This window comes from Dermacentor variabilis, chromosome 3 (genome assembly GCF_050947875.1).
Source record: "Dermacentor variabilis isolate Ectoservices chromosome 3, ASM5094787v1, whole genome shotgun sequence".
NCBI classification, from domain to species: domain Eukaryota; kingdom Metazoa; phylum Arthropoda; class Arachnida; order Ixodida; family Ixodidae; genus Dermacentor; species Dermacentor variabilis.
The window spans coordinates 81,478,397-81,492,566 of record NC_134570.1 but is presented as its reverse complement, the minus strand read 5'-3'; the positions used below and the strand labels follow the sequence as shown (position 1 = coordinate 81,492,566).

General features: G+C 43.8%; 1 protein-coding gene across 4 annotated transcripts in view; it reads left to right on the top strand.

Annotated features, from left to right (window-relative positions):
• LOC142575953 (uncharacterized) overlaps window positions 1-14,170 on the top strand; it is a 65,524-nt gene that overhangs the window by 15,353 nt on the left and 36,001 nt on the right. For 3 of the 4 annotated variants that reach the window (XM_075685794.1, XM_075685791.1, XM_075685793.1), the window contains 10 exons: window positions 184-277; window positions 1,033-1,124; window positions 1,255-1,332; window positions 2,321-2,500; window positions 3,336-3,452; window positions 4,510-4,566; window positions 6,200-6,292; window positions 7,739-7,909; window positions 11,835-11,909; window positions 13,529-13,620. In XM_075685794.1, coding sequence (XP_075541909.1) covers window positions 184-277; window positions 1,033-1,124; window positions 1,255-1,332; window positions 2,321-2,500; window positions 3,336-3,452; window positions 4,510-4,566; window positions 6,200-6,292; window positions 7,739-7,909; window positions 11,835-11,909; window positions 13,529-13,620 — 1,049 coding nt within the window. The remainder of the gene's footprint in view (window positions 1-183; window positions 278-1,032; window positions 1,125-1,254; window positions 1,333-2,320; window positions 2,501-3,335; window positions 3,453-4,509; window positions 4,567-6,199; window positions 6,293-7,738; window positions 7,910-11,834; window positions 11,910-13,528; window positions 13,621-14,170) is intronic. The other variant, XM_075685792.1, reaches the window with a different exon arrangement.

Here is a 14,170-nt window from a genome sequence, read left to right as displayed (position 1 = left end):
TTAAAGGCACAATTGAAAGCTTTTATTCATAGTAGCATAGTCTGGATTGTAGGGTGTTGTGCAGTAAATTCGCGACCAGTTCAGCAAATCTATGACACCTGCAGTGCGAGTAATGAGAGTTTTGATGGTTGTTGTCACATTATGAAAATTTTCATTTATTCCTCCTTTCTTGGGTTTGTACAGCTGACCAGCAGCTTCACACGCTTCTTCTCCACCCGACGGAAAGATTTCGATTCTGACAAGTTGGGGAGCCGCATGGGAAGCCGCCAGTTGTCAGGTGAGCATTGGCATCTGTGAAGCAAGGCACTGGGGTGCTAATCAGTGTGCTTGGTGATTTCCTTCTTCATCTATTTGACGGCTAGCATTGTATATTTTTTTGCTAATCAAGACATTTTTCTGTATGACATTCATGAAGATGCAAAATCGGTAAGGAAACGAGAGTAACCCACAAATCTTTGAAAAGGCACGAGCTCTCGGAATGAGCGATTCCCAACAGCCTTTGCATGCAGCCGTGATTGAAGATGTTGACTGCATACTGCACTTAGTTGAGAGCACCTTTTGTTGTCATGGTGCATTGACAGGATTGTGGTGCATTGGCAGTATGGGTTTCCCTGGACACTGCCATCACCCATGCTGGACTATTGCGAGCAGGCATGAGCACCTGTTTGGAAGTGCTGGAAATGCTATAGCATTAGCCTCTTGTACCTGTTTGTGACAGTCCAGAGAGTGCATGTTCCTATGCTTGTATGTAAACAGTACTAAAGTTGTGTAGGTCATTACTGTAGCCAGCTTTGTCTCGGCACCTGTGTTTCATTGTACATTTCTCTGGGGATAGTACTACTGAATAAAGCTTACGACAGCCCATTGTCATGTGCTTCTTGCCTGTAACTTCTGTGGCTTTCTTTTTTTTTTGTTGCTCTGGTTTGTGTTTCCGGTCTCGGGTGAGCTAGCATCTGATTTCTCGGTCATGAGTCTTACAACAGGGAGTATATACTGACCAAACCTGGCATGGGGCTGCACTTGTCTTTACAGAGGATGAAGGCTATGGTGATGTGAAAGCGCCCAAAAAGCAGCGACCTCCGTTGACTCTGCCAGCTGTGCCTCCTGGCCTCACACCTGAACAGGTAAGTGTGTGTCTAATGCTGTTGTGAATTTATTTTCGATTATTCTTTCCTTGCATATGTACAATCTGTCTCTTTGTTGCGTCCTACTGCTTAAGTGTCTCACAATTTTTCTTGTTGCCCACGTTTCCAGATCAAGAGGCGACTCATTGTAAATAATATAGTTGAAAGCGAAAACTCATACGTTGGATCTCTTCAGAGGCTTATTTTCGTGAGTACATTTTGAACTCCATGGCTTCTTAGCTTCCTGTGTGTTAGCATCAATTGCCAAGTGGCTTTAGGTGTTCTAACAATCTCTGTTGGGAGCTTTCAGTTGCCTATTGGCTGCATCACCATTAGAAGAAAGTAAAGAGCCACCATGTGAAGGCTGTAGTCATTCAGCAGATTCAACAAAAATGCATAAGTTAAAGAAGCTTGATGTTTAAAATTTTGTTGTACTTTCCTAACATGTTACTTTTTTTTTAACAGTGCATTTTAGGTTGTTGCATTACCTGTGCTTGCAGTAAATAAAAATAACACTTTTCATGAGAAACTCTTAAGCAATCTCCTTGAAGGAAGAAACTTGCTACTTGTTCTGCATAGAAATAGTAAATTCAAATTTTTCTTCCATTTGATGAACGGTCATTGCACATGGCTGCTTACTCCACAGGTTATGCTACCTGAAAATGGCACCCTCTGTCTTTAACACAGTTACTCTCAGAAAACAGTTGCATTTGCTTTTCTTTCTGTGAAGAGGTGCGATATAGAATAACCTTCATGCCTGCTCATTTTTGTTTTTCCTTTCTCCTTTTTGTACGTCAAACCAGAGTACCTTACCTGCAGAGACCCCGAGGTTGTTGTGTTCAATAATGAATACATAAATATAAATAATGGACAAAAAATTTGTGAGTATTGCTTTGTTAACGCATCATCAAGATGGAGACCCTGATGCTGTAGCTTCTGTCCGCTTTACGGAGCCAAAGCAATGATAGTGGATGCGGCCAGCCCAAGTCCGACTAGCAAAGCACGCCTGTCAGGAACCTTGCACAGAACGAAGTACTGCATTTTATTAGAAAAGCTTGCTGCTATTTCAGGTTACATTTGGAAACTGTTGCTCTCGAGTTTTCATATCATGTGCAAGGCTGGTAGTAACTATTTACTGTCGAACTATTTGCTGTAAGCAAACTGGATGTTGAGTAGGACTGGGCCCACCGCTGCAGGACTTCAAGCGCCCGCTGATGGCCAGCCAGCCTCCGCTTGTGAGCCAGCGCAAGGTGGACACCATGTTCTTCCGTCTGGAGGAGATCCTGCAGTGTCACACGCTCTTCGGCATCGCCCTCACCCAGTGCGTCTGCGAGTGGGACAAGGAAGAGCGTATAGGCGAAGTCTTTCTCGCCTCGGTGAGCCTTTTCTCCTTTCAGTGTGAAAGCCTGCCATTTGTTCGTGCTTTGTCTTTACTTACGTTATTTAATTGATGCTGCCTATCATTTTTTGGCAGCCAGAGCAGGAGTGATACATTTGACATATGAGGCATTAACGATTATTGGTGATACATTCTCACTAGTTCATGTACAATGCCAAGGTGACAAAACAGCAATAAGAAATTTAAAAGCCGAGTACAATTTACAAGAATGAATTTGCAGTGTCTATCATTGTCACTGATCTGTCATGGATGACGATGTGGCAGATAAAAAAGAAATGAGAGGACAAGTTAGTGATGTCATGTGGGAGCAGGCTCCATTCGATGAGAGTTCTAGGAAAGAAAAAATAGTGGTACATATTTATCTTTCTTTATGGTAAGTTTTGGGCATTTGCATCAGGCACAGCTGCTGCTGCCACAAATGGATTACGTATGCTTGTCTTAAAGCATTATAAAAGTAGGGGAGTCAATTTTCATGACTCTCGTGGGCATCATTTATGTTGCGAGTGCTGTTAGGACCCACTAGTGAGGAGAGAGTTTCAAGGCCAAAAGTCGTGGGACCAATGTTCTTGCGATTGAAGTGAATTGTCATGTTACAAGCACAGATAGGTTTGGTATGCTGTTAAATCTTCTGTATTGATGAAATGAGAATTCATTGGCAAGAAAGGAACAAAGGTTGGTCACCTTTGTTCAACAAAGGCATGTATCTGTCACGTGCCATGAAACTCTGGCAGCCAGTCATGCTCTGCATGATCTGCCTTCCTTTGAAGATAATCTTACACCTTTGTCTTACTGTGCATTGTGTATTCTTTCAGTTCTCAAAGCCAATTGTACTTGACATCTACAGCGACTTCATCAACAACTTTAGCACAGCCATGGAGACAGCGAAGCAAGCAGCTAAGAGCAAGTCTGCCTTTGCAGAATTCCTCAAGGTGCGTGCGGCTTGTTCTTGTGGCTGGATGTTCAGTGTTTTGCCACTCGTGGGTGCTCTGAACTTGGTAATTTCAAAACATGTGGAGCTGAAAGTCAGTATTCATATGTGGTACACTTTTCAGAAAAATATGGAGTTCGCAAACAAATGAGAAGAGGAAAAGTTCTTCTATATGCAGTTTAAATTGAATTGAATTGATAAGTTATCAAGGTATGCAAAATATGTATTTCAAAAGCAGCAGCTACCACAATGTCTACATTATGCGAAGTCAGTCTGAAGAAATGGCACCCGTCAACTTTAGTTGACACCTTGACCATTAGGTGAGCTACTAAGAAGTTAGTTAAACAATCTTTAAGTAACTAATCGTTTAGGCTCTCTCAAGGAATACTTGGTACCATGATGGACACTGTTCCGGTGGTTCAATTTACACAGAATCCCTTGTTTACTTCTTTATTATTATAATAAACTTCATTTAGCTGCGACAGCTGATGCAACTTCCATAAATCTCACTGCAATAATTATAAGTGACCCCAAGTGTAGCTACACTGGGCAAAATGCAACTATTAAGCTTTAGGAGCAGCAAGGAATTCTAGAAGGAGGCATTCACAACCATACTGATTAGCAAAGTTGCAGCCACCGTGATATCTTCTGTGAATCTTTTGCGTCTTGGTATGACAGTCAGTGAGTAGTAGTGGCATGCTTGGATCATCCCTTGATGGTCTCTGCAGTAGGCATGGTGTTGAATGACATGTAATGTGTCCGTTGGACCATTGACTGTTAGGCTCACTATGGTGTTAAAAAACTAAGTACCTTCCGTGGTGCTGAAGACAAGACTTTCAGCTAGCCAATAGTCTTGACTGTTGCTTTTCGTGTGTCATTTTTTGCTCTATATGTACCACTATGTCCCTACTGCTTACTCTTCAAAACTGTAAATTCATAGTTTTTATTTTTTTTGTTTGTGGTGAACATGATGTGGCTGCTTTCGTTGGCCACCTGTATTGCTGGAGTTTAGGAGAACCTTTGCTGTTTCTTGTCTCTCTTGTTTGTGACGCTGTCAGTCACGTGCTCCGCCGCCTTCAGAAGAAGGATCAGGCTCGGGAAGGGAGTCATACAAGGTGAGGAGACTGTCTGGAACCAAAAGAGAAAAATAGAAAGTGAATGAAGGCAGTATCAGAAGAATGCAACTGATGGTGGAGAGATGCATTGCTTCTCCATTCTCTCCTCTCCCCCCCTGCAATGCACTCGGGCTGCCCTCGTCTCCTGCACTGGTGTAACGGACACAGTCTCGTGCTCCGAGCCTACCATTCCACCCAACATGGCCCGACTGAGTGCCTGTACACGCATCTCCGTGTTTCAACAACACGTCTTGTTGCATTTTTATGTATTCTTCGCTTTTGATTTTGCATTGTTTTGGCACTCACTCCCCTTTTGAGTTCATGACATGTCATGCAGAGACTTAGGTATATTTGTGAATACTAGTAGCAGTTTTTCAAAACAAGCCTTAATGGGAACTAAATGGGAACCGCAGCTAATTGCTATTGACCATTTTTTCTCCATTATGTAGAAGAAATGTTAAATTTATACTGGATTGATGATGTTGATGATATATGGTGTTCAATGGTCCAAGGGCTAGGGATGGCCAAACAGCGTCGTGTTGGATTGAACACTAAATAAGTGGTTTTCCTTAGAACACATGTCCCTGCAATGTCTCTGTGACTTACATGTCTAAATGCATAAGCCATTTTGATGTTTTTCATTACCCAGCACTGTTTTGTTTTGCGTCTCACTGTCATGTTGTGTGTACCTTTTGCTTACATCTGTCTCGGCAATATAATCGGCACTTGTGCACGCTGTTCACTTTTGTTTCGATCTTCGGTCACATTTCGCTGTCCTTAGTTTTGCACCATTTGCTGTGAGATTTTTGCATCACCTGCACTTTCTTATTTATTTCTCTCCTTTCTGCCCCCGAAGAAATTGCATTTTCCAGACTGCTGTTGTGATGGCTCCTTGCACATGTTGATATGAGAACCACATTTTGCAGAGTGTGCGAGTTCCATTATTCTGCACTTTGGCATCTTCATGGTTTTGCTTAGCAACCTCATTTAGTTCCTGAAAAAGTTGCAAGAGTAACCTGTCCTCAGCATTGAGTTTATCCTACAAAACATACTTTAAATATGTTGGCACATATCACAAACGTTCAGTGAAAGGTTGTTGAGATTTCTGTCAGCAGTCTCAATCATCTGTGAATGCAAAAATACTATGTCATTATGATAGTCTGACTGATTGCTTCGGTTGGACCCGCACAAGCGTTATGTTTTCATTTGGTCTTAGTTTTCTTATTAGTAACTTTTTATTATGTCATAACTTTTTATTAATGACAGCAACCAGAGCTGAGCTACTGACGAAAAAAATGAGGAAATAGAAAGAGCCATACATAAGCCTCAAATCATGTTTTCAGTGCAACCTAATAGCATAGGCAATGTTATATTTGGTTTCAAAGGGTATTAAATTATCAGTATGGCAGATAAATAGGTACATCCTTTATCTGAAGCACCCTTTCTGCCCATGAAGCAAGCCTTGACAAGTGTTTGTTTGCAATGCTGTCAGGAACTGGACAACCGCGGTGATGCTTGTAACCTTCTAGTGAACAGACCTATTAGTCATCGGGCCCCTCGGTTAAACCCCTTTCTTCTCGTTTAGTGAACAGACTTGTGATTCGAAAGCGTGTTCCTTTCTTTCCTGCGGCAGATGAAGCAGATCTACAGTCCTGACCGGCTGTCATTCTTCGGCCTCATGGTGAAGCCTGTGCAGCGGTTTCCGCAGTTCATCCTACTCCTTCAGGTGGGGGCCTTGTCTCGTCTAGATTCTTTGTTTGGCAACTGCTTTGTCGAACTGCTCTCGTGAACCCTGATTTATAGATACACAGAAAGCCCAAGCCAAATATATAGGCATGTTAAATTTGACAGTCGTGCCACTGTCGTAACCATCAGGGAGTTGTGCTCCTTGGAAACTGTTTCAAAGTGCAGGGAGATGCTGCCATGACACGTCAGACTGGAGCAGCAAGAATATTTACATTATCCCCCTGTTGGTTTCTAGCCAAGATGTCACTTGCGCACTGCAGATAAGCCATGTACAGCTGCACAGGAGGAATAATACAGTGAACTCTCACTTGAGTGAACTTCAAGGTAGCCAAAAAAATAGTTCACTTAACTGCAAGTTCACTAGACTGAATATTCACTGGAATGTGGAACAGCATAGGGCACAGCAGACATTGAGTCAAAAGTGTGGAATGGAATTTGTGGAGTTATTGTGTGCTTCAATAGATACGAAATGCGTTACAGTTATGTTGCTGCCTATATCATTTCGAAAAAAAAAAATCTAATTTTCATTTGCACTCATGCTCTTAAAGCGCAAGAAGTAACACGGCTGTTCAGAAAGCCTATATTTTTGTGCACTTCTTCTGGCACAGCTTGTTGCTGAGACATGAAGTCTCGCAACTTTCCTAGGCATCCTACAGCCTTGGCAAGAGTTACAGTATTTGAATCTGCCTCTGCCATTTAATCTTCCTTGTCGCACTCTTCTTTGGCACAAACACTGGAAACAGTTTCCAGATCTAATAGTTCAGCACAGGTAACAAGCTCGCTGTCACTGCTATAGTCTCAAACGAAGTGTTGCTGCCAACATCCAACTGGTGACAAACCTCTGTCCACATCCAGGGGTCGATAACCTAGTTGCGCTGCTCCTCTTGGTTGCTTTCACTGCACAGGGGGGAAAGGCCGGATTTATGCCAGTAGTTTCTAATTGTAGCTGGTGTTAATGTCCACAAGGAGCCTCAAGTTCGTTCAACTGAAATATTCGCTACTCGGAAATTCATTTAACTGAAAGATTTTTGCATAGAATGCATAAGAAAACTGCCGGGGCATTTCTAAAAGTTTGTCATTCTGAAGTATTTGTTAAACTGACGTCCGTAGAACTGAGAGTAACTGCCCTTGTTAATGTATGGACATTTGCTAGCGTAAAGGTTGGTGTGGAAAAGCTTACATTTTGATTGGAGACATGACTAAACAATGGGTACATATTGCTCTCTTTTGCAAGAGTTGCTCTTGGAAAGGCAGGGAGCGTCCTGAAAACACAAAATGAGTAAGTGTCTGGGAGGAGCAGTGACTGTGCACGCTTGTGGCTCCCCGAGTTAGCTCGAGAGCAGCAATGTAAGGGTTACGCATTATCTGAGCTAGAGCTATGGCGACCCCAAGTGTAAGGAGTGCTGCTGTGCTTCTTCTCTGATAGGACCTGCTGAAGCAGACGCCCAAGGGCCATGATGACCGAATGTACCTGCAGCTGGCCCTGACCCAGCTGGAGCAGCTGGCTGAGGCACTCAACGAGCGCAAGCGCACGGCTGAGCAGCATCATGCCGTCCTGCAGGTGCTCGGGTCGCTGGGCTCAAAGTTCTCACTCAAGGTACGGGGGGGGGGGGGGGGCACTGCCTGTCGCGCTCGGGAAGTTCATGTAGTACTCTAGCGCTGGGGGTCAGAAGCTGTTTCAGTTTCATGTGTTTCATTATCCACAGTTACAAAGTTTGAGCACAGTCTTCCTGGCCAATAATAGAGAAACTCTGTTCCTTAAGCTTCTTTTTTGTTGTAATAGCAATTATATCGACACTCCAGATGCATTTTTGCCATTGCTGTCGGCGTCGCTGTGATGTTCCATATAACATCAAAGGCCAATAACGCCATCGCTTGGCGTTGTATGCTGTATGTGTGAGTGAAAGCACGCAAGGGAAGCCAACAATCACAGCTTAGTCTGGTGTTCGTGAAGGAAGAAAGTGGAGAGCAAACGTTCCGTCTTCCGTCACATGGAAAGCCGTGGGGGAAAAATGGGAGAGGGGGAAGGCAGCATTCTGTTCCGACAGCATCTGTGCATTTCGCGACCGGGCACAAGCGGAACTGACGATCACGACTCAGTCTCGCGCGCCATATATGGAGGAAAGCCGGGGAGGCAGTGGGAGAGGGAGGGGGCAAAGTGCATACTTTGCACGGTGGCGTGCGCCGTATGTCGAAAGGGATCTGCAGATGGCTCATACCTTCGTGCAAGCTGTGTTCTCGTCACTCTTGTGTTGAAGTGATAGACCGCATAAAGGTCACCGCTCGCTGCTGCAGCTGCACTTACTCACATCAGCATTCTGACAGTGAGCATCTGCGCTTGTTGAGTGTGATGGGTTCATGTTTGCTTGTGTGCTCTGAACACGGTCCCACCACCGGCCAAGCAACTCTATAAAATGTGTGGGGTTCTCCTCCGTACTCTTGGGACAAAGGAACGACAACACAGTAGTGCTAACAGTCACAAGGGCATTTATTGCATCTTTTATAGACCAATGCCTGCTAGCCGAGTTGCTATCCACAAAACATGCCGATGGGCGCGCGACAAATCCTAGAAGTCCGACTCACCGCGACCGCATAGCGAGCGAATATGTTCGCCCCATGCTGGATCCCAACGCCTGGTCGTTCGCGCGTCCTGTCACGCGAACGGCGGCGCATTCCAAGACGGCCACGCGAGACGGTCTCGCAGAAGCATGGGTCGGCGCACGCGCGGCACGGCACGTCTGTACCGCTTGCTGATCTCGAACCGAAGAGAGAGCGCCTTGTCTTCCGGCACCCAAGTAGCCCCGCCTGTCGGCGGCTTTAGCAGCACAACACTCGCGCCATCTCTTGCACCGTGCCCCAACCACATCGACCGCCGCGGGCATCACGCAGGCCACGCGGCGAAGCCGCACTACAGGAGGCGCACTATGCAGGAAAAACATCAGGGGACGCGCGAGAGTCGCGCATCCCCACAAATGCAAGCGCTTGCATTGAGGCAACTGCAAAAAAACACATACCCACCCAAAGTACATTAACAAAATCACAAGGAGCAAGGAAAGCGACCTATGTAGGCTCTGTTCACTAACAGGGACACTCACACACATAATGTGGGAATGCACCTCGCTCCCATTTTCTCATTCCCCAGTCAGCAGCGAGACTGACTGGACCGCCTGGGTCAGGGTCAGGGATGTCGACCGACAGCTTGTACTGGTGGACTGGGTGGAGAAGGCCAAGCAGGCCAAGGGCCTTACTTGAGCCAGATCCCTCAGCCATGTCCAACCTTCCCCTTCCCCTCTTTCAATAATGTTTATCACCACCACCACACCATGCTTGCTAATTCAGTTAGTATGTGAATGTTTCCATGTTTATATGGCCGATAAAACTACGATCCTTCCTTCATATAGCTGTCTACTGATTTGCTATCGCAATCGATGCTTTGCCTTTCGGGTGAAACTGCGACTTCTTATTTTATTGAAGTAGCTTAAGTACTTAGGCCACTACACGCTTAATCTTATGAACAGAAATAAATAGCAATAATGAGCGTGGGGTTGCGGGCTCGATTCCTGGCTGCCGCAGCTGCATTCTTATGGGAGCGAAAAAAGAAAAATGCTGGTGTACTATGTTTTGCGATGGTAGAAGAAATACAAAGGTGTGCTTTGGGTCCACATTAAAAAGTCTCGGGTGGTCAAAATTTATCCGGAGCCCTTGACTACAATGTCCCCAATAACCCGCTGTGGAGCTGCGAGATGTCAGTCCCCATAATTTAGATTTTTTGTAGGAGTGTACAGATACTTTAATATCATGAAATCGAATCGAATAGTGAATGTTTTAATAATTTTATCCACGAATTGGATGTCTACTATTTGACTTCTTGAATATTTGAAATGTTCGGTGTAGAGAACTGCGCAGTATCACGTGCATCGCGGATCCCCTCGTGCCCGGCGTTGCCCAAGTGAGCATTTCACATTGTTTCACATCATTTCACATTTCACATTTCACATTGTTTTCGGCACAAAAGGAATGGCGAGCACACTGTGGATGAACCGCCCCCGCTGATGCAGTGACGAACTTTGTGACTGCGAGTGCTCCCAGATGTCGACACGATGCGGAGATCGTGCACACACGGCGCCCGTATGCCTAAATTCACACAGCAGTGCCGCATTGGCTGGGGCCGCCTCGGTTGGCACAAGGTTCAGCTCGGTTGACAGGACCGATTGAAATGGTTAACAAGACGTGGACAGAGGGAAGGCAACAAAAGCAGTGCGTAATTCGCAAAATGAGAGAGCACGTGTGAAGATCATGCTGATTAGCCTCTCATTGCAAGCAGATCGTGTTGGTTACACGGCGACAGACTTCACGTCCCAATTCAACAGCCGTCACTCTAACCTGCACTTGTTATTTCAGAAGCGATCACTGATGAGCCACTCAAGTGAGTGTCATGCGACCTTGCCGTGACTCTCCAGGTTTCAGAATCTTTGACAGGTGGCACATCCCGCCAAACATGACACTCAAACGTTGCAGACAGCGCCTGCTCTTTACTGTCGGAGCCGGCTACGCTCGGAGTGGTGATTGAGTCATGTGATGCGCAGTCCTTTCGTCTGTTGTGGAGATTGGCCTTACGATAGCCTAACAGCCATAAAGTTGATTTATCCCTTCAGTATTTTGGAGAAAAACTGGAAAGAAAATCTTTCTATGCAACTAATAAAAGATTGTCGCAAAACAGATCCAGTATTAAACTGAGAACCACATTGATCTACAGTACAATCGAATTTCACTAATTCATTAGTTTCAGAGGGGAAAAAGGTACTTGATTCTATTGAACAGAAATTCCATTGACAAAAAAAATATCTTGTTTATATACTAGAACTGAGCTGTAATCATTGCTGGCATACTGATTTGGTGCTCCCTTTAATAAGAGTACATTGTAATGCATACCTTGATTTCTATGTACCAATGTTACTGATAGCTTGCAAAATTCTTGTAAAGCATTGCTAGGAGAACTCTAAGAATGCACAGCACCATTTTATTCTTGCCCAAAATTTGTAGCATTAAATTTTGTGAAGAACTTCATGATATTATTATTTGATTTGATATTTCTTTTCTTTCCTCAATTGGATATTCGGTTCTACATGTGCCATTCAGTATTTGCACATCCCTAATTTATTGTTTATAAACTGCACTTGGGCTGTTCTCTCATGAACACTGCAAACTGCTGGAAGTTTGTGATTTTCCCTTAGGAATTTCAGTTTTCAATTTGGAGTACTAAATCTTGTAACAAGAACTGAGTGCACAATAAAACAAACGTTTTAACCCGTTAGTTAGATTCATCATTACTTGAATACAGCACAACACTGAAATGAGGATGGATGACATAATAACAGCGTGTAATAATAACACTGCTTGTGCTGTTTCTTCTTTGCTACATGGTAGTTATGCACTGCATTCAAGTATTCATGAACTGATGTGCGGTGGGGCCTTTTCCCTTTGGTGCTGAGTAATGTCTTGTTTTTTGTTCCTACTTGCAGGCACTGGCAGCAGCTTCCTCAACAGTGGACAGCACAGATCACTTCCTTTTGCGGCAAGATGATGTATTACAGCTGGTAAGTGGTCTACTTTACGTATGGTGGAGGAATTGCCTGTGGAGTGATGTCTACTTCCGCTAATTCGACTCTGACAGGATCGCCAAAACTGATGGAATTATCTGGCGGGTCGTAGTAAACAAGGTGCATGAAAATGTCAAAACGCACCGCTGATGGATTCATTTGGCGCTATTTGCCAAAACCTAGCACGCCCCTGAATCAAGCGCGACCACTTTCTATGTGTCTAAAGTGGAAAACTAACATAGAAATTTTAGATTAAAGCACCAGAACAAAGTAGAAATCTTATGCGCATCCGACTTTTTAGCAAGAAAAATAAATGTTGCACAGTGGTGGCCGGTCTCCTAAAATCATCTTCGCCGAACTGTTTGTTTAAAGTCGGCTTCCCCGCAGTACGTACGTGTTATGCGGTAAAGCATATGAACGCTGCGAAGGCGGCTTTGGTTTCGTATCCAACGTGCAGGCAGTTTTCAACCCAGTTATCCGGGCTGAAAACACGTTAGAATCGTGTAGATATCATAATCAAACATTGTGAAATATGGTTATTGCTTGAAAATCTTCCTAGGGTAGGCCAAAAATAGGCGTTTTTGATGGGAGATGACCTGTGTTCAGTGCATTGACTGTCCCCTAAGCTCTGCTGGAACAGAGACTGCCGCCAAAGGGATTCCTATTGGGGCCACCATAGGGGCCAAGTGCATGTGTGCTGACTGTTCATGTTCGAATTATCCGGCCAAGGCAATTTTAGGATTGAAATAATGATAGTTTGGGCCCATAGAAATGCATGGCCGCTGGCCAGGACTTTCAGTCAGGATTGAATTAATTGAAAAATAAAAATAATTGCAGTCTAATTAACAGAACTGTACTGTAGTTCCTGATGTGCCTTTGTTCAGTATTTAATCTTGTTTAAAATCCATGTAGGCTTGCATGTAGGCAATCTGGTCAGCGTAAACATGGTGTTAATTTCGTGTGTAAATTTCATGCAACTATCTTTTTTGAGAAATTTGTGCCATGTATTATGTGTAAGGTCAACAGAGACTGTTACGCCTTGCTGTTTCTCTTTTTCTCTTCTCTTAATTATGAACCAGTCTGGCTTCTCTTAGTCAAGTGAAATCTGATGCCTGTGTCGTACTCTCATTTTTGCAGTGGGAAGGTGATACGTAAGTATTACAGGGACAGCGTGATTGTTAAAATTTTTCCCTAAGAAGGCCACAAAGAAAAAAGAAGAAAGCAGGTCGTGTGCAGGTGATTTAGACTACAAATAACTTCAAGCCATTAGGCTGCTCTAGCATTGTTAGGCAAACGAAACTAGTGACTAGCCCTTCTACAAGTAATTTCAAGCCGTTAAGCTGCTCTAGCATTGTTAATCAAAAGAAACTAGATGGAACACTAGCCCTTCTATTCTTTTTTTATTTTTTTACCAATCTTGAAAGACCAGTTTGGGTATCCTTAATCAACTAACCTAACCTAACCTATAGCAAAAAAATAAAGAAATATATGGCGCAAGATTTTGTTTTTTTCCTAAGTTGTATCTGCTACTATTTCAGTGTTTTAGCTTTGGTTATCACCTGCATGGCTAATCCCTGACGGCTTCTGTTTGTCTTGTTTGCTTCTGCCCATTGCAGGAAGTTGACCAGAGCGGGCTTGTTGTCAAGTCGAAACCGCGGCGTATTTTCCTGCTGAACGACCTTCTTGTCTGCGTCACAGTGACCTCACGGTACTTGGATGATTTTTACTTTATTCTCAAGTTCACCCTATTTAGATGTCTAATGAGCTAGTTCCTTTTGTATAGGTGACTTGCACGAATGTGGAATCAATTTAGTTTATCTTCCTATTGAACCATGTGTATTTGCTCCAAAAAATTTGCCCCTACTTTGTAAGCGCTCCGCTTGGTCAGTAGTTTAGATAATTGAAATGATTTTTTCATTGTAGTCAGTGTAATGGAATTTAGGTGTTATGTGCACTGAGAAAGCACGAAGTTTCAAAGGCCCATTTTAACTGCTTTTGATTAACTTCAGTTGATGAGCAACTGAAGAAGCTATAGTTTACCTTCCCCTTAAATGAAGTTCTTGTATGGTGTTTTGGAGCCGTATGCAGATGCTGGCCCTGTTGTTTGCATGTAATTCATGTCCGCATGTTTTTCTTGAAAGGGGAAAAAGAAATCAGTCACACAACTAAAAAAAATAATAACTGTGCAATATCAGGTTAGACACTTAGACTAAGAATGACAAACGCCCATGGCCCTCTTGCGCAGTGCCCGTATGTAC